The 25980-nt window shown below is 41.0% G+C and overlaps 3 protein-coding genes across 3 annotated transcripts in view; 2 read left to right on the forward strand and 1 right to left on the reverse strand.

Moving 5' to 3' along the window:
• The first annotated feature begins 1172 nt into the window (after positions 1 to 1172).
• Positions 1173 to 3360, forward strand: LOC101857713. Its single transcript, XM_035969188.1, has 3 exons — positions 1173 to 1284; positions 1782 to 2029; positions 3267 to 3360. The coding sequence occupies exons 1-3, from the start codon at positions 1177 to 1179 to the stop codon at positions 3268 to 3270; spliced, it is 360 nt and encodes a 119-aa protein (XP_035825081.1). The 5' UTR covers positions 1173 to 1176; the 3' UTR covers positions 3271 to 3360.
• Positions 3361 to 17098: 13738 nt separating this feature from the next.
• LOC101850555 lies at positions 17099 to 19119 on the forward strand. Its single transcript, XM_005096264.3, has 3 exons — positions 17099 to 17351; positions 18089 to 18280; positions 18775 to 19119. The coding sequence occupies exons 2-3, from the start codon at positions 18173 to 18175 to the stop codon at positions 19024 to 19026; spliced, it is 360 nt and encodes a 119-aa protein (XP_005096321.3). The 5' UTR covers positions 17099 to 17351; positions 18089 to 18172; the 3' UTR covers positions 19027 to 19119.
• A 4750-nt stretch (positions 19120 to 23869) lies between these two features.
• Positions 23870 to 25980, reverse strand: part of LOC101857943 — a 22116-nt gene continuing 20005 nt past the window's right edge. Inside the window, exon 5 of the mRNA XM_005096299.3 lies at positions 23870 to 23912. Within this exon, the coding sequence (XP_005096356.1) occupies positions 23870 to 23912 (43 nt within the window). The remainder of the gene's footprint in view (positions 23913 to 25980) is intronic.

The following is a 25980-nucleotide window of genomic DNA, read 5'->3' on the forward strand; positions in this document are numbered from 1 at the left end:
CCTTGGGGTGGACTTTTTGGTGGACCTTTTGGTGGATCTGAGGGAGGACATTTTGGCGGACATTGGCCAAACAACCACGGGTTCTTCCATCATCCTGGTCATTTCCACCATCCTCACATCCCTAGCTCCCCCGTGACCGCACAACCAACCCCTGTGCCACAGCCACAGCCACAGCCACAGCCACAGCCACAACCCAAAGCCAGTTGTCCGACACTGGCCTCAGCGTGCGCGGCCAGGCCAGCAGGGATCAGCAACTCTAGCGTGGGCGACCTTATTGAGAAAGTGGTCAAAAACCTGGACGCGAACGGAGACGGCAATCTTACTGTCGCTGAGCAGGTCTGTGGGTCAACTGTCAGGTGGTCTGAGATTGTAGGTCAAGTAGGCTACCGGGTGTCTAAAAAAAATGACCAATTTAAAGGGCAATAACTCCGTCGTCTTTAGATTAATTTCAACAAAACTTCGAAGAAATAAAACTCTACCAGGAAGACGTTAAATTTGTCAAAATAATTGAATTTTGTTTGTTCGAAGTTTTGTTGATATCAGTGCCGAGATCATCGGATCATTGCCCTTTAAGAGGCCCCTATTTTGAAAATCTGTATTTCAGCACTCCGTTTGCCTCTGAAACATTGCCTTTTTAAAACTATAGGTGGGAGCATCAGTTATCTTCAACACGATTCTGAAATAATATGTACTCCACAATAAGATATTTAAAGAGAGATATATATATATATCATTATATATTCGTAATAGACTGACAGAACAATTATAATCAGGGCAGGTTTATGAGATGGAGACCCCAAGTTGTTGTCCTGGCCCTCGAAACATTTCTCACGCTGCCCACTCTGTAACTTACCCGTCTCTTTCCCCCACCCCGCACACTCTGTGATGACCCCCCCCCCCTCTCTCCACACACACACACACACACACACACACACACACACACACACACACACACACACACACACACGCACGCACATACACACACACACACACACATTCACACTACACATACGTTGACCACTCTATACCCCCCACCCACACAAGTACAAGTATTCATTGGTACACGTAACGCTTTCCTGTCCGTCACAGCGAGGGTAACACGTCACTAAAGTACTTGGCCCTCTACCCCCAGTCGAATGTGTGACCCGGAAGAGTTTTCTCTCAACACGTAGGGCAATGGGCTTCTCTGACGAGCTGAGTTTGGTCCTCATCCAGGGTGACGCCAAGCCTTCATGCAGCGGCTTCTTGATCGCCGATTTTCTTCCCTTATCAACCCTATCTGTGGTGGGTATCTTACTTCTCTTCTTCCTATTTTTTGTGTGAGCTTAAGGTTTGATGTTGATTAACTGATTCTTCAGTTTGTTTGAGTAAAGACAGGCACCTCGACTCGGCAACTTCCATTTAGTGCAGAGTCAAAGAGAGATAGAGAAAGGGGACAGGGAGGATTGGGGGGGGGGGGGGGTAGGGAGTGTTGGAGTGGCTGTGTATGGAAGGAAATAGTTTTCCTCCTCATCTAATTCACGAGCTGTTTTCATCCGATTCCAATGGATACTCTCACAAGACATCAAGTGATAGCCTGTTATTTATAACTTAATAAGCTGATTTTATGGTCATGAGCGCGCGGGACACAAGTTGATCATTTTTACATAAACTCACAACACTGCTTGGATTTTTCAAGTCGGAATGGTTGAAGTATCTAAAAATTATAATATATTGCCATCGTAGCGTCGATCCACAGCAAGCTACATGATACGTATTACCTATTTTATTTGTCCGTGCAGGATTTCTTCACCAACATCAACTTCCAAACGCTCATCAACGTGTGTGAAGGGCAGAAGGCTCTCTACAACACGAGCTGTAACTGTGCCCAGCTCCCCTCCTCCTGTCGCGACAATCGTTTCTCCGGCCTCGCCTCCTGCTCCGCCTACCTGCCCAAAATCGCCAGCCGCACGGACTGTGTCTTCGGCAACGCCCCGGCCACAGTGACCGCCCCCGGCTCAATTGTAGGACGTAAGCGAAGATCGGAGTGGTAGAAAGAAGAGAGCATCCATCCAATCGTCGACAAACGCAAGCCTTCCTCTTTGATTTCAACCTCAGAAAAATAAAGTCGTGGGTTCATTTTAGTTTGATTTCTCTTCTCTTTCGTTTTTTTCCCCATTCTTCCTGGATTGGAGGGCTTGCGATCCCGATAACATCTCGTTGTTCTGTGTATTGCTAGTGTCCGACTGTAACCATGTATCTGCCAAATTTTTGGGAAAAAATTATTTCTTATTATCTTCAAGATTTGTTCAAAATTTTGTTTAGTGTTCTTTTTATTTATCTTATCACCAATTTTGATAATGGTTCAAAATGACATAGACTCTAATTTCAGACCCCCCCCCAAAAAAAAAATAAAAAATAAATAAATAAATAAAAATAAAAATAAAAATAAAAATATAGAAATATGAAAAAAATAAATAAATAAAATAAAATAAAATAAAATAAAATAAATAAATAATTAAAAAATTAAAAACTTTTGCCTACTTTCGCGGACACACGGTTGGAGTAGGACACCGACAATACACATCTTGGGAAAGGGCGTGACGGCTGAAACGTTAATTCTTAATTAGTAACAATGTGAATAGAAACTTTATACTGATCTAATTGCACACACATAATGTAACATTCTGAATATAAGCGTTATACTTATCTACAATGTATAATTTGCATACACTATGTAACATTGTTGATAGAAGCTTCGTACTTAAAGCAAAGGCACTATTTGCGCCCATTTCTCACTTAATTTGCCCTAGAAGTCAAACGATTAGAGATAACAACAACAAAATTTGGTCTGCAAACTTGCACATCCTCAGGCCAATAAATGTATGATGGTCTAGAGCATTCTTGGCTATATTACCAAGAAGGATGATCGTTTTAAAAAACCATGTGAAGGGACCAGTTTGCGATCAGGACACCTTTATGTGTTCATCGAGGACACACTAACGGGAGGAGCTACCCTTGAAGACCATTTTCTATGTTTGTTGCCCGAGATCAAATCTAAGTACACATATAAGTTAGACATAGTAAGCGCGCTCATATGACCTTAGCAGTTGCGAGCGCCGTAAAACCTTATACTATACATACATACAGACATAGTAAAATCTCTTGATACGCAATTTCATTTTGACATAGCTAAAGCGGTTGCTATGAAAACGGCCGCCATCTTGAAAATAAACAATGGATTTCAAATCCCTAAGGCTTTCTTATTTACAGAGAAGATCGGAGTGGTAGAAAGAAGAGAGCATCCATCCAATCGTCGACAAACGCAAGCCTTCCTCTTTGATTTCAACCTCAGAAAAATAAAGCCGTGGGTTCATTTTAGTTTGATTTCTCTTCTCTTTCGTTTTTTTCCCATTCTTCCTGGATTGGAGGGCTTGCGATCCCGATAACATCTCGTTGTTCTGTGTATTGCTAGTGTCCGACTGTAACCATGTATCTGCCAAATTTTTGGGAAAAAATTATTTCTTATTATCTTCAAGATTTGTTCAAAATTTTGTTTAGTGTTTTTTTTATTTATCTTATCACCAATTTTGATAATGGTTCAAAATGGCATAGACTCTAATTTCAGACCCCCCCCCCCCAAAAAAAAATAAATAAATAAATAAATAAATAAATAAATAAAAATAAAAATAAAAATATAGAAATATGAAAAAAAAAAATAAATAAGATGAAAATAAAATAAAATAAAATAAATAAATAATTAAAAAATTAAAAACTTTTGCCTACTTTCGCGGACACACGGTTGGAGTAGGACACCGACAATACACATCTTGGGAAAGGGCGTGACGGCTGAAACGTTAATTCTTAATTAGTAACAATGTGAATAGAAACTTTATACTGATCTAATTGCACACACATAATGTAACATTCTGAATATAAGCGTTATACTTATCTACAATGTATAATTTGCATACACTATGTAACATTGTTGATAGAAGCTTCGTACTTAAAGCAAAGGCACTATTTGCGCCCATTTCTCACTTAATTTGCCCTAGAAGTCAAACGATTAGAGATAACAACAAACAAATTTGGTCTGCAAACTTGCACATCCTCAGGCCAATAAATGTATGATGGTCTAGAGCATTCTTGGCTATATTACCAAGAAGGATGATCGTTTAAAAAACCATGTGAAGGGACCAGTTTGCGATCAGGACACCTTTATGTGTTCATCGAGGACACACTAACGGGAGGAGCTACCCTTGAAGACCATTTTCTATGTTTGTTGCCCGAGATCAAATCTAAGTACACATATAAGTTAGACATAGTAAGCGCGCTCATATGACCTTAGCAGTTGCGAGCGCCGTAAAACCTTATACTATACATACATACAGACATAGTAAAATCTCTTGATACGCAATTTCATTTTGACATAGCTAAAGCGGTTGCTATGAAAACGGCCGCCATCTTGAAAATAAACAATGGATTTCAAATCCCTAAGGCTTTCTTATTTACAGACTAAATTTGACCAAATGTGGGGAGAGTATACCTGAACCAGACCCTATCAGTGTAACAGCAAGTTTTTTTTTCAATAAGTGCAAAAGAAAAATAAATATGAGAATTTTCCCAAAGTATAAAAAAACTGTAAAAAAAATTTAGGTTGCGTAATTGCTTGCCAATGGAAAAGTATTATTTTTTTCGCAAATATCTCTCTGTTACATTGATGGCAGCCGTGCCAACAATGTTTCCTGAAAGTTTCATGTCAAAAGGATGAAAACTAAGGAAGGAGTAGGGGAAAACTGCACAAAAATTACAGTTTTTGAAAACCGACAATAATTGTGAAAATTCACTATATTAATCCATCCTCATGTTTTTAAAGGCAATTTACCTGGAGAATAAAGTCTTTCTCAATTGTATCCATGCTATTTTTAAACAAAAAACAGGTTTATTTTAAAAAATCAGCCAATATAAAATGTGCATAGCCTGACCCAAAATCTGCAAAATCAAGGGTCGCTCCTCCCCTTAAGCGGCCAGGGAATTGTGATGCGATCGCATGGGGATATAATGTATGCGGCCAGGACCTCCCAACATCATTTTGTAGAGTACGGTGGGGCGGGGTTGTTTTTTAAAGAAGACGTGCCTGCAGGGTAGCCTTGTCGTTGACGGACTTTGGCCAAAGATTCGAATCCCGACAGCATGATACTCTTGAGTTTCGGCTTTTTATTGACCCCCCCCCCCCTCTCGGCGTCCTCTTGAGAGAGCAAGTGATCAGCCTTCGAAATGACCATCTGTGCACAGTAGGGTGTTATAAACTAAACAACATGAGTCACTGTAGCCTAGTGGTAAGACGCACTCTTCATGAATATGTTGAAGATCCCAGGTTCGAGTCTCGTTGGGCCCACATTTTCCCCGAGTTTTATGGCCCGAGCGGCCGTCTCTTATATGACCTTCCAGTGTCAAAAGAGATGAAACTACCAACTCAGTACGGTACTCGGTAAAGTAAGCAAAAAAACAAAAAAGTCTTGGGAGAAACAAGTGAGATTAGTGAGAACGAAATAAAAAGATGATAAAAACGATGATCGGCTCTTGTTACATTGACGACAATGAGCGACTTTGACAGATTAAAAAAACCCAGTGAATTCGTAAATATTGCCGGGAATTTTGACAGACACCTTCACAAATGACCTGAGTGTATTTTTTTAAAGTCAATAATCCTCCCCCCACTCTGGAGTCCAATACTCAGCAACGCTCAGGCTTTGACCCCTGCAAATGTACTCCCATGATAACATATGATGCGAGCGTGCGCAGGTTCACTGACCGGTTACGTTGGCGAGCCCGACAAGCTGAAATTAAGACGTTTGATTTTCTTTTCTTTCTTTTTTCTTAAGTGACTGCAGTCACAAATATTGATTTATTTTTACGGCGTTTAGAATTCACAACTTGCATTCCACAAATGTTTCGTTATCAGACCAGGAAAAGCTGAGCGAATAGCTCAATCGCAACAGGCAAAGATGAACTTACTGACCCTATCGGATTTGGTTTTATTTATTTACCTGGGTCATTCCAGGGACAATTTACAGATTTCCTCAAATTCCCGGGGCACTCCCGGGTCTCGGCTTTTTTTTTCAAATTCCCGGGGCCTTGTGTCACCCTGTCAAGAGGTACAAGCGAGAGGGCAGTTTCTTCAGACTGCGCCGAATCTGATGGAGTCACTCTTGATTGATCAATCGCATTGAAGTCGAGAACAACAAACCAGGCTTTCTGAATGCATGTATGTAAGCTAAATTGCTGTTAAATGGGCACTATTAGCAACTGACCACAACAATGTCCCTTCTCCAATGGAGTGGACCTTTTGCAGACGTCGCCGATCGCAAGAAGTCCCTTTAAAAAAAAAAAAAGGGAATACTATGCGGCCACCACTCCCTGAGTCCCTTTTTTTAAAAAAAAAATGTTAAGACATTTACACACGGTATTTACTCATTACTTCAACACATACATGAACCTATAATGGAATACAAATAAAATAAGAAAGCTTTGTAATGACCATGGACAAGTGACCAGTCAAATTTTCACTTTGGGATATTTTGATCGACCAAATTCTTGAAACCACTGCCACTCTCAAACGTTGCTGTCTATCGAGACCATCTTTGTTTTGAGCATGTGATTCATGCCAGTGCATCACGGGAGCTTGCATTTGGAAGATGAAAGAAGACCTGAGTTATTTACTTTATTAGGAAAATGGCCTCATAGTTCGGCCGGCCGCAAATAGTGGCTTTAGTCTATCAATTTAAACACAATCGAGCAATAAGGGCAAGTTACTAATGGAAAGTAGTTAATTCAGAACACGAAGTGTATATTACAAGACCAACATTTTCTAGATTTTAATCTTATTGAAATTTTCCCCTTCACCTATTGGTCGATTGGGAGATGACGTAAAAGACAAGTGACCAGGTTACCAGGTGCAATATTTTGCAAAACGCTTCTCTGGTCAATTTCCTTACTTCCATGTAATGGTTTACGTTTAGTTTTATTTTTAGTAAGAGTTTAACGGCACTTAACGCAAAAATAGGTCTTACAAATGCCAAGAATTATGGTCAGAAGGCTCTTAGGAGAAACAATTAAGCAGAATTCTGAAGAATCAAAACCCAGAACTTCGGCTTGTTACTTGTAAGTACCGACTCGAAGTGTAATTATATATTCTACAAAGACCCATAAAAGATATTTGGTTGTACCAACAATTAAGAGCTCAAAGTGTGTTGGCAAAAATAAAGATTCAATATTATATTTCAAAATGGGATGACCCTATAATGTATCACTGGAAGGGGATAGACTGCCGGATAGGCACACCAACCCACCTAGAACAATCATACAATTATTACTCATGCCAGAACAACAGAACTGCGACACAACTCAGAGGATGGATAACGCTCAAAATTGAATTGTATGGTACGTTTTAATTTTGTGTTTTGTCTCTTTCCATACCGAAGAAAGTCGTTCGAATTAACCCCGTCTTTCGTGCGGCAGAATTAAAGGGCTGAATGATCTTTACAACTCAGATAACCCTGGAAACGGATGAGAAACGACACACACAAACAAACAGAAGGTCAACGTTTCTCCTCTAAGACATTATTCCGAAAGTACCGAAGTGCTCTCTCTCTCTCTCTCTCTCTCTCTCTCTCTCTCTCTCTCTCTCTCTCTCTCTCCCTCTCCCCCCCTCTCTCTCTACTACTACTACTACTACTACTACTACTCTCTCTCTCCCTCTCCCCCCCTCTCTCTCTGTGTTACTACTACTACTACTACTACTACTACTACTACTACTACTACTACTACTACTACTACTACTACTACTACTACTACTACTGACCTCGGTGGCCTAGTGGTTAGGCTCTCGGACTCGCAACCGTAAGGTCGTGGGTTCGAATCCCGTCAGGGGCCCGAAGTTGTGTCCTTGGGAAAGGCACTTTACACGAATTTTCCTCACTTCACCCAGGTGGGAATAGGTACCCGGCTATAGATCGCGAAAAATCTTGTTGGTTTGTTAGTGTTTGAGCGCTTAATCAGCTGCTTGCACTGTATGCTTCCCGGGAAGCTGTGAATGTTTCGGAGTGCTCTAAGGTCTGCTGGGGTAATAATTTTGTGTAAAGCGCATACAGCCTGCTGTTGAGTGGGGATATGCGCTATACAAATGCTATATATTATTATTATTACTACTACTACGACTACTATTGTGAGACAACGTTTCTTTTCTCCATCATTTATTTTCACTGTCAGAAGTAGTTGTCCAGCATTCAGTCTCATTTAGCAACTCTCACCTCATACAATTTTCCAAAATCCTTATTTTTGTTGTTATTGAGTTGTTTCTATTTTTAGGAGTAAACTCGTGTTATAGAAACTAACTTAAGCCGTTGAAGATCTTTGGTTTACTTTTTGTGTTACAGTTGCCACTTGTAATTACGTTACGACCTTGATGCATTAAAACATTTTTTGGCCAATTAGGTCCAAGCTATTGATTTACACTCATGACATAGAGGACCTGAGTTTGATTCTTTTATGGGCATCATTTTTATCAAGTATCTCAGTCTTTTATGCTAGGACATTGTCTCTTTCAGACTGACCTGGCCCCTGACAAGCAGAGTTGAATCCCGCCTCCTAAATGATAATATTATGTGAGGCATCGTGGTGAAATCAGGCGCTCGTCAAAATAATGAAATCCAAGAAACAGGTAGACATAGATAGCGGCACAACGCTCGTACGTATAAGGGAAAAAAAATATCAGTTTCAATTTTAATCTAGATCTAGAACTACATAGAAACGAGAGGAAATTTGGAGCCAGATGGAATTCCCGGTGCTTTAAAAATTCTTGAAAAGTCTAATCCTTTTCAAAATCATTGATGTAAAAATAATACACTTTTAAGCAGCCACCCACCTTCTGACCATTTTGATCTGCTATTCGTCAAAAAAAAAGTAAGGGTATGGGTTTAATGCCCACAAACAACACTATTGTAGAACACGGCTATAGCGGAACTTTTGGTTCCAGAAGAAAAATCCCGTTGTAGGCGAGTTCCCGCTATAGGAATGCAAAGGGGAAATTACCGAAACAATTCTTTGCATCCACACGATTACCTCCCTTCCATATCAATAACATTTGCGCTTTAGATTGGTCTTCCTTTTCTTATCAACCTCGTTGATTATCTCCGCCTTTAATTCGAGTGACAAACATTTTCTTTTGTCTTTGTTGGAAGCAGTCTTTTCCTTTGTCTGGTTTCTTGTGCTGTCTATTGTACCGTTAGGCCTACTGTAGAACTGGTGAAGGGGATGCGTGCGTATGCCTAGGATGAGCATCAACGGTCGCAATTCAGTTAATCAGGAATCACACACTCACACGCTCCTCTTCTTTTACTTTTTGGCCAAGCCTAGGCCTAGTGCCATGGCCTATATGCTCTCTTACTGAGCATCTAAACTACGGCACATCACTGTTGGAGTGGTTCACGTAATGCATACTCTCCGCACCGTCTCTCTCTCTCTCTCTCTCTCTCTCTCTCTCTCTCTCTCTCTCTCTCTCTTCTCTCTCTCTCTCTCTCTCTCTCTCTCTCACTCTGTCTCTGTCTCTGTCTCTCTCTCTGCCACCTGCCTCACCTCACCCATCCCTGGACTGGCCAATCACACTGTCGCACCGCTGACTGCCTGTTTGGAGACTGCCTACGCCCCCCCCCCTTCCCACAGCTAGACCTCGTTCGATTTCTCCTGCTGTATTCGAGTTCGGGCCTTTCCCTGCCCCGCAAAACCCGAGCACAGGTAATTGAGTTTGCATAGAAAAAGGACATTCTAGTAAGGTCCCGCTGTAGGGATGATCCCACTGTAGCGGGTGCCGCTATAGTGATGTTCTACTGTATTATGTTATTTAAGAGGTGGGACCACCAAATTTAACGTCTGTCTCCGATAGGATCAAGCCAAATGGATTGAGTTGAGAGCCTTGAAAGCTTCACAAAACGACTCAAGTTCAAGGACACTCTGTCTGGAATTCAAACCAGGGCCATCATTTTGTAGTCCAGCATGATACCAACTGAGCTGAAGGAGCACCCCTACTATTCATACTGCTGCAAACAACAAAACGCTTTACAGTGGCTTTTTTCCCAGGTGGTGAGAGGGGAGGGGTAGTTGCTGTATCTGATTGCTAATGGTGTTCCTTTCACCTCACAGTATTGATTTTAGAAGATGTGAGTGTACGTTTCAAGAGTTTTGTTTGATTTTAAAATGTATCAGTTGGCTTATTATATTGCTTTTAACCCCTTTTTTGTATTTTAATTTTTTAACGGATTTTTATCATTAAAATTGCTCAAGATTTGTCGAGGGATAAATTGTACAGTAACTACACGCATAAATTGAACGGATTTGTCTTTTCAATGGCAAGGTTCTTTACTAATACATTTGAAAAAATATGTACGATGTGTGACTCTTAAATAACTTTCCCTGAGTTTTACCGCTCCAGGCTATGAAATTTTTTTTTAGTTTTTCAATATAATTTTAAATGTTTATACTACAAATACAACATAATTTATGCTCTATTAAGGTAAACACTTTCCAATTTGATACACCCAGTGCTCAAAAACATGACCGAGTGTTCTTTTGTCCAAGGCCCTTATTCCTTTCCTGGCCGCCTCTTGAATCTCGTCTGTGTCATCAAATCGTGACCATGAAGCATTTCGTACATTTAGAAAACAGAAACAAAGTCAAAAGGGACTAAATGGTTCAAATAGGGTATCTGCTCCACCAAATCCCACGAATAGCTCTTCGCAAAATTCAAAGATCACTGTGGATTATTGGCCAAATGTCTTTTTGTGGTGGGATGAGAGATTCCAGCATACAGGGTTGTTGTTGTTGTTGTTTGTTTTTTTAATGGCTGGTCTTAATTTGCTTTTCAGCACTGATCTGAGGTATTGACTATCGACAGTGATGCCAACGGGAATTGGCCAACACAAAATTAATTCTGCTTGTACATGTACTGTCAAAGACCACAGTGTGCATGGCTTTTATTCCTCCTTGTTTTCTTGCACCTTTGTCATAGTTTTGCCCTTGGACAAATGGTGTAGACACAATTATTTTTTAAATGCCATAGCTCAAGTCAAAATGATATAATTACGACCACTTTTGGTACAGAGACAATTGATACTGTATGATGAATGCTGTGTTCTGTTACGACACCATTAATATCCTACGAGTTTGAAGTTATTGAGAAGGGAAACTTCAGTTTATGAAACGCATCCCGTATACGCCACCTACAATACTTGCATTTCAAACGCCACAAGGCATAAACTTTGTTTTTCTCCCTTATTAGCACTTGCATGTTTCACCCAGCTTTGATCACAGGTGCGCCGTAATTGGTGGACGCTTTGGTGTTGTAAGCTCCTTCTTTCAGGTCAAACATCTACTATCTTGATCTCTCCTTTTTTCTTCTTATGTTACTCTCTAGTAACACCCCTAGATCCACTTCTTGGCACTTAAGACCTATTTATGCTGTGAGGGCTTTTAAACTCTTACTAAAACTAAAACTAAACTTAAACCATTGGGTGGGCGTAGGGAAATTGATCAGAGCAGCCTTTTCCCAAGTGTTCCATCTGGTCACATTTCCTGTATGTCAACTTTCCCAACCCCCACACGCTATAGGCCGACCAGTCGGGAAAGGGAAAAAACTTCAATAAGAATGAGAAGTAGAAAAGGTTGATCTTGTAATATTATACACTTCGTGATCTGAGTTTGCTACTGGTCAGTAGTAACTTCCCCTTATTGCTGGAGTGTGTTTAAATAGTAAATGAGTTCGAAGCTTCTATTCACAATGTTACTGTTACACATTGTATGCAAATAGATAAGTATGAAGCTTTTATTCACAATGTTACAATTGTTGTATGCATTACAATAAGTATAATGTATAAAGCTTCTATTCACAATGTTACACATTCAGAACTAACGTTTCAGCCGCCACACCTTTACCAAAGATCCCAAAATACGTATTGTCGGTGTCCTACTCTAACCGTGTGTCCGTCAAATTAGGTCAAGTAATTTTTTTGTCTGATGTTATTTTGAACTGTTATTAAAATTGATGATACCAGAAGTAAAAAGAACAGTAAACAAAATTTTGAACAATTCTTGTAGACAATGAGAACTTACTTTTTAAAAAGTGCTTGGAAATGATTTTGCGGATACACGGTTACAGTCGGACACCGGCATTACACTGAACAAGAGGCTGTGTTTGTGGTCCCGAGTCAACCAATCGAAGAAAAAAGGAAATCAAAGAGAAGAGAAATCAAACTAAAATGAACCCACGACTTTATTTTCCAAGAGGTTGAAATCAAAGAGGAAGTCTTGCGCTAGTCAACGATTGGATGGATGCTCTCTTCTTTCTACCACTCCGATCTTCTCTTGCGTCCTACAATTGAGCCGGGGGCGGTCACTGTGGCCGGGGCGTTGCCGAAGACACAGTCCGTGCGGCTGGCGATTTTGGGCAGGTAGGCGGAGCAGGAGGCGAGGCCGGAGAAACGATTGTCGCGACAGGAGGAGGGGAGCTGGGCACAGTTACAGCTCGTGTTGTAGAGAGCCTGCTGCCCTTCACACACGTTGATGAGTGTTTGGAAGTCAACATTCACAAAGAAGTCCTGCGCAGAACAAATAAAAGGATAAGTAGAAACATGAAGCTCTTTGGGAGTCGGCGTTACGATGGAAATATCAATTTATTAAGTTAATAGTAATTCTGTTACCCAGCTTTGATCAGGATAGAAGCAAAAAGAGTGAAGCTGGTCACAATAGGAAGAAATGTACTAGAAGACGTTGTATCCTGCTATCTTGGGAGTATAATTGACAGCGAAGGAGGAAGAGGTGCCGAATTAAAGTTGCGCATCGGAAAGGCACAGGCTGCTTTCATATCTTTGAATAGGATTTAGAGAACCAGGGATATCTTACTTTGAACAAAGCTGAAGATTTTAAACCCAAATGTGAAGTCAGTCTTGTTGTATCAAAGTGAGACATGGAATGCATCTCAGACTTACATAAAATAAAAAGGATCCACGTTTTCATGAACAAGTTTCTAAGGAAGTTACTGAGGATCAGGTGGACAGACAGGGTCACTAACGAGGAAGTGTTAAGGAGAACAAGACGGAACCCAGTCAGAGATGAGGTAGGAAGAAGGCAGTGCGACTATGTATTGGACATACTTTCAGGAAGTCAGGCAACTGCATAGCAAAGAAACTATTGGATTGGAATCTACGAAGTAAAAGATCAAAGGGAATACCACGCGGAACCTGGAGAAGAGTCACAGAAATTGATGTACAGAATGGTAGGCAGACATGGAATAAAATGAAAAGGCTGGCCTGGGATATGGAAATGTGAAAAGTGTCTGTTCGTGGCCTATATCCTGGGCCAGGGTGAGAAAGGAAATGATGATGATGAATAGGCTGTCGCTTTATTTCAAGTGAGACAATCCATTGGAAACGGCTGAAAGCAGTTCGTGAATTATATGCGGAGGAATATAATTTCCTTCTATATCATAGACACTCCATCCCCCCTCTCCCCCTCCCCCCCCCTATCTTTTTTTTTCACCGGTCAGTCACTTTTTGTCGGCTGAACAGTGGACAAAAGATTAATTGCTGACGATTCGATCATCTTTATTTAGTTTCAAGTAAAGACATCATCGTCATCATCCAGTGCCAGATCTGCGACAGACATCGGCGATCATGGTTTTCCATTCATTCCTTTGCTCGGATGCTCTCATAAAAGCTACGTTTCCATGTTCTTTCCCTGTTACCCATTTATTTTGTTTAGGTTCCCTGAGTGTGTTGTTCTGGGCCTACCCCTGCCTCGCTTGCCCTCAATTTTGCCAGTGAGAGCTAGATGTTCTATGTCTATTCAGGTGTCCCAAAAACGGCATTTGTCGTTTCCTGATTGTTTTTAACATTGAGTGTCCCACGTGGGCTTCATCAAGCACAGCCTCATTCGATTTCTTTTCCTTCCACGATACTCTTAGCAGTCTCGTAAGAAACCACATATCTGTTGCTTCTATTTTATTTTCACTGTCTTTAGTGATTGTCCAGCATTCACAGCCATATAGAAGGGTTGACCAAACATAGCATTTCAGGACTTTCATTTTGGTGTTCATTGAGATGTTTCTATTTTTCAGGATTGGGCTCATTTTATTGAAACTAGCCTTAGCCATTGCAGTTCTCCTTTTTATTTTTGTGGAACACTTGGTATCAGATGTTATAATATATCTAGATATTTAAACTGTTGGACTTGTTTGATCTTTTCACCTTTGCTAATGAGATTACAACTAGGATTTGCTGCTTTTTTGGATATTACCATGCATTCTGTTTTCTATAGATTCAACAATAATCATTTACGTTCACTTTCTGTTACAACAGTATCTAGAAGCAATTGAAGGTCTTTTTCGGAACCTGCTATTAAAATTGTGTCATCTGCATACCTGATGTTATTAATATTTTCTCCATTTACTTTGAGGCCTGGACATTCTTCTATGTTTCTAAGAAGTGTTTCACTGTACATGTTAAAGAGGTCTGGTGACATAACACATCCTTGCCTCACTCCTGGCCTAATCTGCATATATTCACTGTATTCTCCATTAATTCGTAAAGCAGCATTTTGGTCCCAGTACAAATTTCTGATAGTTCTTAGATCTTTTCCTTCTATGTCTAGCTTTTCCAGTATTTTAAATAGCTCATCATGTCTAACTTTATCGAACGCCTTTGAATAATTTATGAAGCATAAATACATATCTTTCTGTGCTTCAATACATGGAAAAGTAAAGACATAGTAATATCTAATCAAAATTCAAAAAGCTCTCGACCAATTTGAAGTCGCTCTGAGACACAATAATGGTTCACTGGTGTGTTGTCGCACTACAGAGACTCGTTCCTTATATCTTTGTTTATCACGCTGGCTCGTATGTAAATCGCTCCTGTCACGGTGTGGAACATAATACGTGAGGGCTTTCCGAACACCGCCCGCCGGTGACGTCAGCCTACCTGGCGAATTCAGCTTTTGCCCATTGGGCTTAAAAGACTGCTTCTAAGTGCCAATTTGCCTCTCTGTTACTTACAAAAGAAAGGACCCGTTTTCATCAGTTACGTATAGTATGATTCAACCTGTCTCTTATTACTGCTTGTACGTCTATTGTTAGCATAATTATTGCTATTGAAATTTAAGCCATACATAGTTCTGTTTGGTGTTCTCTATGATAATATGGAACGGTAGATACAGTTTTTCCCCCATTAATTGTCCCGAGTACATGAGAATAGAGCCTGTTGTTGATGTCCAGTAACAAAAGGTACGATTTTTCGTTATGATCAATGAACTTAGACCTGCAAAGTTGGGTACACACTCTCTCTCTCTCTCTCTCTCTCTCTCTCTCTCTCTCTCTCTCTCTCTCTCTCTCTCTCTCCTCTCTCTCTCACACACAAACACATACACCCCCCCCCACACACACACTCTCTCTCTCTTTCACTCACTCACTCACGCGCTCACTCACTCACGCCCACACACACACACACACACACACACACACACACACACACACACACACACACACACACACACACACACACACACTCTCTCTCTCTCTCTCTCTCTCTCTCACCTAAAGGTGAGCCGGTAGGTATCAAATTGACTGTCTGCCTGCCTGTCTGTCTGTCTGTCTGCCTGTCTGTCTGTCTGTCTGTCTGTCTGTCTGTCTGTCTGTCTGTCTGTCTGTCTGTCTGTCTGTTTGTCTGTCTGACACCGTCCATGAGAACAGTGATGAACTAATGATAATATATGGAACGGTAAACACAGTTTTTAGGGTTTTTTTCGCATTAGTTGTCCCGAGTATATGAGAACAGAGCCTGCTGTTGATGTCCTGTAGCAAAAGGTACGATTTTTCGTTTATGATCGATGAACTTAGACCTGCAAAGTTTGGTACCTGATTGTATAAATACCGCTGGGAAGAGGAGGGTCTTTACTCACACCTTCCTCTACCTTGGCTTTTGACGTCTTCCTGAGGTGAAAAACAAAAGCAAATTATAGAATCTTCACAATGGTGAGTTGAATGTTAGACTACGAGATTACGTTTAGTTCTTTTCTTCTACAAGCTAGACTTGAAACCTGGACTTTGCGGGTTTTATTTAAATAAGCACGCGGCCAATCTTGGGAGTTAATAACTCCGAGAAGGGCAATGTATTATAAATGTTGAGCCTGAGGAAAAAGTCATTTTCAGACAATACAATACTAATCTAATGCAAGACCCTTTACTCTTCCGAGACGGGGCTCTACCCTGCCTGTCAAAGCCAACCCGGGCTGAGAGGGATACAACGTCCCATCAGAAAGACCAGGAAACTCGATACAAATTCACCCCACTCTGGAATAGAACTCGTGCCTTCTGTGTACGACGGCCAAGCACCTAACCGGTGCACCAAAGACGCCAGTTACGCTGCTGCAATATTTGTCACTCAATGCTGACACCGTGCCATAAACTTTATACTCGTACCACAAAGATACAAAATGTTCCTTCTACACGATCTGTTCTTCTGTGGTTCTACAAGCTACAATCCACAGTTAGTTTTACGCTACATGCTTTATACAATACGCAAGATAGTTTACGGCTTAACTTCCTGTATCTTAGATTTTCTTGAAAGTTGGAACATATCATTTTTAATTTTGGCCCACTCTCCGGTACAAACCCGTTTCTTTCAGCTGCACGCTTTTCCCATAATATCCTCTTTGATTCCCTGTAGAACAGTGTTTCATTCCAATGCTTTGTCGTGGGACTCATTCAGAACAACCTCTCATATTTCTCCCTCTTCTCAGTTTCGCCTGCTTTGCTCCACACTCCTGCTAGTGGTTGCCCCGTGCAGAGGACATTTTGGCAGACCTTGGAGTGGACCTTTTGGCGGATCTGAGGGAGGACATTTTGGCAGACCTTGGAGTGGACTTTTTGGTGGACCTTGGGGTGGACCTTTTGGTGGACCTTTTGGCGGACCTGTGGAAGGACATTTTGGCGGACATTGGCCAAACAACCACGGATCTTCCATCATCCTGGTCATTTTGGCGGACATTGGCCTAACATCCACTAGTTCTTGACCGCACAACCAACCCCTGTGCCACAGCCACAGCCACAGCCACAGCCACAGCCACAGCCACAGCCACAGCCACAGCCACAGCCACAGCCACAGCCACAGCCACAGCCACAGCCCAAAGCCAGTTGTCCGACACTGGTCTCAGCGTGCGCGGCCAGGCCAGCAGGGATCAGCAACTCTAGCGTGGGCGACCTTATTGAGAACGTGGTCAAAAACCTGGACGCGAACGGAGACGGCAATCTTACTGTCGCTGAGCAGGTCTGTGGGTCAACTGTCAGGTGGTCTGAGATTGTAGGTCAAGTAGGCTACCGGGTGTCTAAAAAAATGGCCAATTTAAAGGGCAATAACTCCGTCGTCTTTAGATTAATTTCAACTAAACTTCGAAGAAATAAAACTCTACCAGGAAGACGTTAAATTTGTCAAAATAATTGAATTTTGTTTGTTCGAAGTTTTGTTGATATCAGTGCCGAGATCATCGGATCATTGCCCTTTAAGAGGCCCCTTTTTTGAAAATCTGTATTTCAGCACTCCGTTTGCCTCTGAAACATTGCCTTTTTAAAACTATAGGTGGGAGCATCAGTTATCTTCAACACGATTCTGAAATAATATGTACTCCACAATAAGATATTTAAAAAGATATATATATATCATTATATATTCGTAATAGACTGACAGAACAATCATAATCAGGGCAGGTTTATGAGATGGAGACCCCAAGTTGTTGTCCTGGCCCTCGAAACATTTTTCACGCTGCCCACTCTGTAACTTACCCTTCTCTTTCCCCCACCCCGCACACTCTGTGATGACCCCCCCTCTCTCCACACACACACACACACACACACACACACACACACACACACACACACACACGCACGCACATACACACACACACACACACATTCACACTACACATACGTTGACCACTCTATACCCCCCACCCACACAAGTACAAGTATTCATTGGTACACGTACCACTCTTCCGTCCGTCCCTGCAGGTACAAAACGCCATCAAGAACTACGACACAAACCCCACAGACGGATGTGTGACCCGGGAAGAGTTTCTGACTGCACGTAGGGCAATGGGCTTCTCTGACGAGCTGAGTTTGGGCCTCATCCAGGGTGACGCCAAGCCTTCATGCAGCGGCTTCTTGATCGCCGATTTTCTTCCCTTATCAACCCTATCTGTGGTGGGTATCTTACTTCTCTTCTTCCTATTTTTTGTGTGAGCTTAAGGTTTGATGTTGATTAACTGATTCTTCAGTTTGTTTGAGTAAAGACAGGCACCTCGACACGGCAACTTCCATTTAGTGCAGAGTCAAAGAGAGATAGAGAAAGGGGACAGGGAGGATTGGGGGGGGGGGGTAGGGAGTGTTGGAGTGGCTGTGTATGGAAGGAAATTGTTTTCCTCCTCATCTAATTCACGAGCTGTTTTCATCCGATTCCAATGGATACTCTCACAAGACATCAAGTGATAGCCTGTTATTTATAACTTAATAAGCTGATTTTATGGTCATGAGCGCGCGGGACACAAGTTGATCATTTTTACATAAACTCACAACACTGCTTGGATTTTTCAAGTCGGAATGGTTGAAGTATCTAAAAATTATAATATATTGCCATCGTAGCGTCGATCCACAGCAAGCTACATGATACGTATTACCTATTTTATTTGTCCGTGCAGGATTTCTTCACCAACATCAACTTCCAAACACTCATCAACGTGTGTGAAGGGCAGAAGGCTCTCTACAACACGAGCTGTAACTGTGCCCAGCTCCCCTCCTCCTGTCGCGACAATCGTTTCTCCGGCCTCGCCTCCTGCTCCGCCTACCTGCCCAAAATCGCCAGCCGCACGGACTGTGTCTTCGGCAACGCCCCGGCCACAGTGACCGCCCCCGGCTCAATTGTAGGACGTAAGCGAAGATCGGAGTGGTAGAAAGAAGAGAGCATCCATCCAATCGTCGACAAACGCAAGCCTTCCTCTTTGATTTCAACCTCAGAAAAATAAAGTCGTGGGTTCATTTTAGTTTGATTTCTCTTCTCTTTCGTTTTTTTCCCCATTCTTCCTGGATTGGAGGGCTTGCGATCCCGATAACATCTCGTTGTTCTGTGTATTGCTAGTGTCCGACTGTAACCATGTATCTGCCAAATTTTTGGGAAAAAATTATTTCTTATTATCTTCAAGATTTGTTCAAAATTTTGTTTAGTGTTCTTTTTATTTATCTTATCACCAATTTTGATAATGGTTCAAAATGACATAGACTCTAATTTCAGACCCCCCCCAAAAAAAAATAAAAAAATAAAAAAATAAATAAAAATAAAAATAAAAATAAAAATATAGAAATATGAAAAAAAAAAATAAATAAAATAAAATAAAATAAAATAAAATAAATAAATAATTAAAAAATTAAAAACTTTTGCCTACTTTCGCGGACACACGGTTGGAGTAGGACACCGACAATACACATCTTGGGAAAGGGCGTGACGGCTGAAACGTTAATTCTTAATTAGTAACAATGTGAATAGAAACTTTATACTGATCTAATTGCACACACATAATGTAACATTCTGAATATAAGCGTTATACTTATCTACAATGTATAATTTGCATACACTATGTAACATTGTTGATAGAAGCTTCGTACTTAAAGCAAAGGCACTATTTGCGCCCATTTCTCACTTAATTTGCCCTAGAAGTCAAACGATTAGAGATAACAACAAACAAATTTGGTCTGCAAACTTGCACATCCTCAGGCCAATAAATGTATGATGGTCTAGAGCATTCTTGGCTATATTACCAAGAAGGATGATCGTTTAAAAAACCATGTGAAGGGACCAGTTTGCGATCAGGACACCTTTATGTGTTCATCGAGGACACACTAACGGGAGGAGCTACCCTTGAAGACCATTTTCTATGTTTGTTGCCCGAGATCAAATCTAAGTACACATATAAGTTAGACATAGTAAGCGCGCTCATATGACCTTAGCAGTTGCGAGCGCCGTAAAACCTTATACTATACATACATACAGACATAGTAAAATCTCTTGATACGCAATTTCATTTTGACATAGCTAAAGCGGTTGCTATGAAAACGGCCGCCATCTTGAAAATAAACAATGGATTTCAAATCCCTAAGGCTTTCTTATTTACAGACTAAATTTGACCAAATGTGGGGAGAGTATACCTGAACCAGACCCTATCAGTGTAACAGCAAGTTTTTTTTTCAATAAGTGCAAAAGAAAAATAAATATGAGAATTTTCCCAAAGTATAAAAAAACTGTAAAAAAAAATTAGGTTGCGTAATTGCTTGCCAATGGAAAAGTATTATTTTTTTCGCAAATATCTCTCTGTTACATTGATGGCAGCCGTGCCAACAATGTTTCCTGAAAGTTTCATGTCAAAAGGATGAAAACTAAGGAAGGAGTAGGGGAAAACTGCACAAAAATTACATTTTTTGAAAACCGACAATAATTGTGAAAATTCACTATATTAATCCATCCTCATGTTTTTAAAGGCAATTTACCTGGAGAATAAAGTCTTTCTCAATTGTATCCATGCTATTTTTAAACAAAAAACAGGTTTATTTTAAAAAATCAGCCAATATAAAATGTGCATAGCCTGACCCAAAATCTGCAAAATCAAGGGTCGCTCCTCCCCTTAAGCGGCCAGGGAATTGTGATGCGATCGCATGGGGATATAATGTATGCGGCCAGGACCTCCCAACATCATTTTGTAGAGTACGGTGGGGCGGGGTTGTTTTTTAAAGAAGACGTGCCTGCAGGGTAGCCTTGTCGTTGACGGACTTTGGCCAAAGATTCGAATCCCGACAGCATGATACTCTTGAGTTTCGGCTTTTTATTGACCCCCCCCCCCCTCTCGGCGTCCTCTTGAGAGAGCAAATGATCAGCCTTCGAAATGACCATCTGTGCACAGTAGGGTGTTATAAACTAAACAACATGAGTCACTATAGCCTAGTGGTAAGACGCACTCTTCATGAATATGTTGAAGATCCCGGGTTCGAGTCTCGTTGGGCCCACATTTTCCCCGAGTTTTATGGCCCGAGCGGCCGTCTCTTATATGACCTTCCAGTGTCAAAAGAGATGAAACTACCAACTCAGTACGGTACTCGGTAAAGTAAGCAAAAAAACAAAGAAGTCTTGGGAGAAACAAGTGAGATTAGTGAGAACGAAATAAAAAGCTTAATGATGATCGGCTCTTGTTACATTGACGACAATGAACGACTTTGACAGATTAAAAAACCCAATGAATTCGTAAATACTGCCGAGAATTTTGACAGACACCTTAACAAATGACCTGAGTGTATTTTTTAAAAGTCACTAATCCTCCCCCCACTCTGGAGTCCAATACTCAGCAACGCTCAGGCTTTGACCCCTGCAAATGTACTCCCATGATAACATATTATTATGATGCGAGCGTGCGCAGGTTCACTGACCGGTTACGTTGGCGAGCCCGACAAGCTGAAATTAAGACGTTTGATTTTCTTTTCTTTCTTTTTTCTTAAGTGACTGCAGTCGCAAATATTGATTTATTTTTACGGCGTTTAGAATTCACAACTTGCATTCCACAAATGTTTCGTTATCAGACCAGGAAAAGCTGAGCGAATAGCTCAATCGCAACAGGCAAAGATGAACTTACTGACCCTATCGGATTTGGTTTTATTTATTTACCTGGGTCATTCCAGGGACAATTTACATATTTCCTCAAATTCCCGGGGCACTCCCGGGTCTCGGCTTTTTTTTTCAAATTCCCGGGGCCTTGTGTCACCCTGTCAAGAGGTACAAGCGAGAGGGCAGTTTCTTCAGACTGCGCCGAAACTGATGGAGTCACTCTTGATTGATCAATCGCATTGAAGTCGAGAACAACAAACCAGGCTTTCTGAATGCATGTATGTAAGCTAAATTGCTGTTAAATGGGCACTGTTAGCAACTGACCACAACAATGTCCCTTCTCCAATGGAGTGGACCTTTTGCAGACGTCGCCGATCGCAAGAAGTCCCTTAAAAAAAAAAAAAAGGGAATACTATGCGGCCACCACTCCCTGGGTCCCTTTTTTTTTTTTTAAATTTTAAGACATTTACACACGGTATTTACTCATTACTTCAGCACATGAACCTATAATGGAATAAAAATAAAATAAGAAAGCTTTGTAATGACCATGGACAAGTGACCAGTCAAATTTTCAATTTGGGATATTTTGATCGACCAAATTCTTGAAACCACTGCCACTCTCAAACTTTGCTGCCTATCGAGACCATCTTTGTTTTGAGCATGTGATTCATGCCAGTGCATCACGGGAGCTTGCATTTGGAAAATGAAAGAAGACCTGAGTTATTTACTTTATTAGGAAAGTGGCCTCATAGTTCGGCCGGCCGCAAATAGTGCCTTTAGTCTATCAATTGAAACACAATCGAGCAATAAGGGCAAGTTACTAATGGAAAGTACAGTCGAACCTGTATAAGACGGCCACCCATTGTCAAGGAGAAAAGTGGCCGTATAAGACAGGTGGCGTCTTAGGCAGGACTGATCAAGATGGAGAAAACAAATCATTCCTTTCTAAGAAAACAAACCCTCCCTTTCTGAGGTCCCAACCGAAGGTAGTTGCATTGTTTCTTGTTTTTGTTGTTGTTGTTTTCGCTGGGTTTTCTTTTCTTTTGTAGCTGCTTTTGTGCACGGGTGACAATAAAACGAAATGTGTCAAACAAGGAGGACCAAGTGCTATGGTAAAACAAACACACGTACTATCACTCGGATAACAAGCAACTCTTCTGTCACAAGTTCATGCTGACGTCCATTGTTACTTTGTTACAGACTGGGTAAACAATGACCACTAATCTCACTTACGATTTGTGTATGGGTTCTGGACGGGGCGTATGGGTTATGAGGGATCCAACACTTCCCTCCCCAGAAGCTGAAAATTAATTTTGTTACCTATTGGTCAACAGTGGGAGGGGCCTACGCAACACGATCAGTTGGAGGGACTACCTAACAACGACAGGTTTTTAGATTATGACGGCTCGCCCACAACGCCACGGGCCCAATGCTTGATTTATGACAAAGCGTAATGGAGTCACCAAGGTGGCCGTCTAAGACAGGTGTTATTGCTTTGTGTGATAGGGGTTGTGTGTTGAAATATGGTGGCCGCGGCCGCGTTGGTCAGGTGCCCGTTTTACACAGCTAAATTATATAGAAAAAACGCAAGGGGGGAAATGGAAAGTGTCCGTTTGTACAGGTGGCCGTCTTATAGAGGTGGCCGTCAGGGCAGGTTCGACTGTAGTTAATTCAGAACACGAAGTGTATATTACAAGACCAACTTTTTCTAGATTTTAATCTTATTGAAATTTTTCCCTTCACCTATTGGTCGATTGGGAGATGACGTAAAAGACAAGTGACCAGGTTACCAGGTGCAATATTTTGCAAAACGCTTCTCTAGTCAATTTCCTTACTTCCACGTAATGGTTTAAGTTTAGTTTTATTTTTAGTAAGAGTTTAACGGCACTTAACGCAAAAATAGGTCTTATAAATGCCAAGAATTATGGTCAGAAGGCTCTTAGGAGAAACAATTAAGCAGAATTCTGAAGAATCAAAGCCCAGAACTTCGGCTTGTTACTTGTAAGTACCGACTCGAAGTGTAATTATATATTCTACAAAGACCCATAAAAGATATTTGGTTGTACCAACAATTAAGAGCTCAAAGTGTGTTGGCAAAAATAAAGATTCAATATTATAATTATTTCAAAATGGGATGACCCTATAATGTATCACTGGAAGGGGGTAGACTGCCGGATAGGCACACCGACCCACCTAGAACAATCATACAATTATTACTCATGCCAGAACATTAGAACTGCGACACAACTCAGAGGATGGATAACGCTCAAAATTGAATTGTATGGTACGTTTTAATTTTGTGTTTTGTCTCTTTCCATACCGAAGAAAGTCGTTCGAATTAACCCCGTCTTTCGTGCGGCAGAATTAAAGGGCTGAATGATCTTTACAACTCAGATAACCCTGGAAACGGATGAGAAACGACACACACAAACAAACAGAAGGTCAACGTTTCTCCTCTAGACATTATTCCGAAAGTACCGAAGTGCTCTCTCTCTCTCTCTCTCTCTCTCTCTCTCTCTCTCTCTCTCTCTCTCTCTCTCTCTCTCTCCCTCTCTCCCCCCTCTCTCTCTGTGTTACTACTACTACTACTACTACTACTACTACTACTACTACTACTACTACTACTACTACTACTACTACGACGACGACGACGACGACGACGACGACGACGACGACGACGACTACTACTACTACTACTACTACTACTACTACTACTACTACTACTACTACTACTGACCTCGGTGGCCTAGTGGTTAGGCTCTCGGACTCGCAACCGTAAGGTCGTGGGTTCGAATCCCGTCAGGGGCCCGAAGTTGTGTCCTTGGGAAAGGCACTTTACACGAATTTTCCTCACTTCACCCAGGTGGGAATAGGTTCCCGGCTATAGATCGCGAAAGATCTTGTTGGTTTGTTAGTGTTTGAGCGCTTAATCAGCTGCTTGCACTGTATGCTTCCCGGGAAGCTGAGAATGTTTCGGAGTGTTCTAAGGTCTGCTGGGGTAATAATATTGTGTAAAGCGCATAGGGCCTGCTGTTGAGTGGGGATATGCGCTATAGAAATGCTATATATTATTATTATTACTACTACTACGATTACTATTGTGAGACAACGTTTCTTTTCTCCATCATTTATTTTCACTGTCAGAAGTAGTTGTCCAGCATTCAGTCTCATTTAGCAACTCTCACCTCATACAATTTTCCAAAATCTTATTTTTGTTGTTATTGAGTTGTTTCTATTTTTAGGAGTAAACTCGTGTTATAGAAACTAACTTAAGCCGTTGAAGATCTTTGGTTTACTTTTTGTGTTACAGTTGCCACTTGTTGTAATTACGTTACGACCTTGATGCATTAAAACATTTTTTGGCCAATTAGGTCCAAGCTATTGATGTACACTCATGACATAGAGGACCTGAGTTTGATTCTTTTATGGGCATCATTTTTATCAAGTATCTCAGTCTTTTATGCTAGGACATTGTCTCTTTCAGACTGACCTGGCCCCTGACAAGCAGAGTTGAATCCCGCCTCCTAAATGATAATATTATGCTAGGCATCGTGGTGAAATCAGGCGCTCGTCAAAATGACGAAATCCAAGAAACAGGTAGATATAGATATATTTTCCCGCCAGTTAGACAAACTTCATCGAATTGTTAGTGGGGTTTTTTTTGTTTGCTTTGGGGTTGTTATTTAGTTATTTATTTGCTCCACACCATTTATATTTGTATAACAACACATTTCCATGTGAATTTTACTGAAAAATGTTGATAAAAGGTACAAAATATGTAAATTTTCAGTTTTCATGGACTCTTAAGCTATTGATATTACCAAACTTTGGCAGTCATTTTCTCGCTAATTCAACCTCTGAAACCAGGTACCACCCACCTTCTTAAATTGCAAATATCTCGACTTCTATTCAAGATAGGTGGGCATTTTTTTTGCTCATTTAGACCAAGACAGATGAACAAGCTTTTAGATGATTTAATACCGATTAATCTACTCCACTTGTTCAAAAATTGACGAGCGCCTGATTCCACCGCACCGTGACATATGTATGTCCAAAAATGGAGGGCACATGAGATCCGGTACAATTTTAATCTAGAACCTCTCTGAAACAAGAGGAAAACTGAGGACCAAAGGAAGTCCTAATGCTTTAAAAACCCATGTAAAGTCTTACCATTTTCAAAGTCAATGACGTAAGAATGCCACCATTTTTAAAGATAATAACGGTAGAAGCCTGTCTCCTAAATGTTCTAAAACGGTGTTGA

This window comes from Aplysia californica, unplaced genomic scaffold (assembly GCF_000002075.1).
Source record: "Aplysia californica isolate F4 #8 unplaced genomic scaffold, AplCal3.0 scaffold00125, whole genome shotgun sequence".
In the NCBI taxonomy this organism is placed as follows: Eukaryota; Metazoa; Mollusca; class Gastropoda; order Aplysiida; family Aplysiidae; genus Aplysia; species Aplysia californica.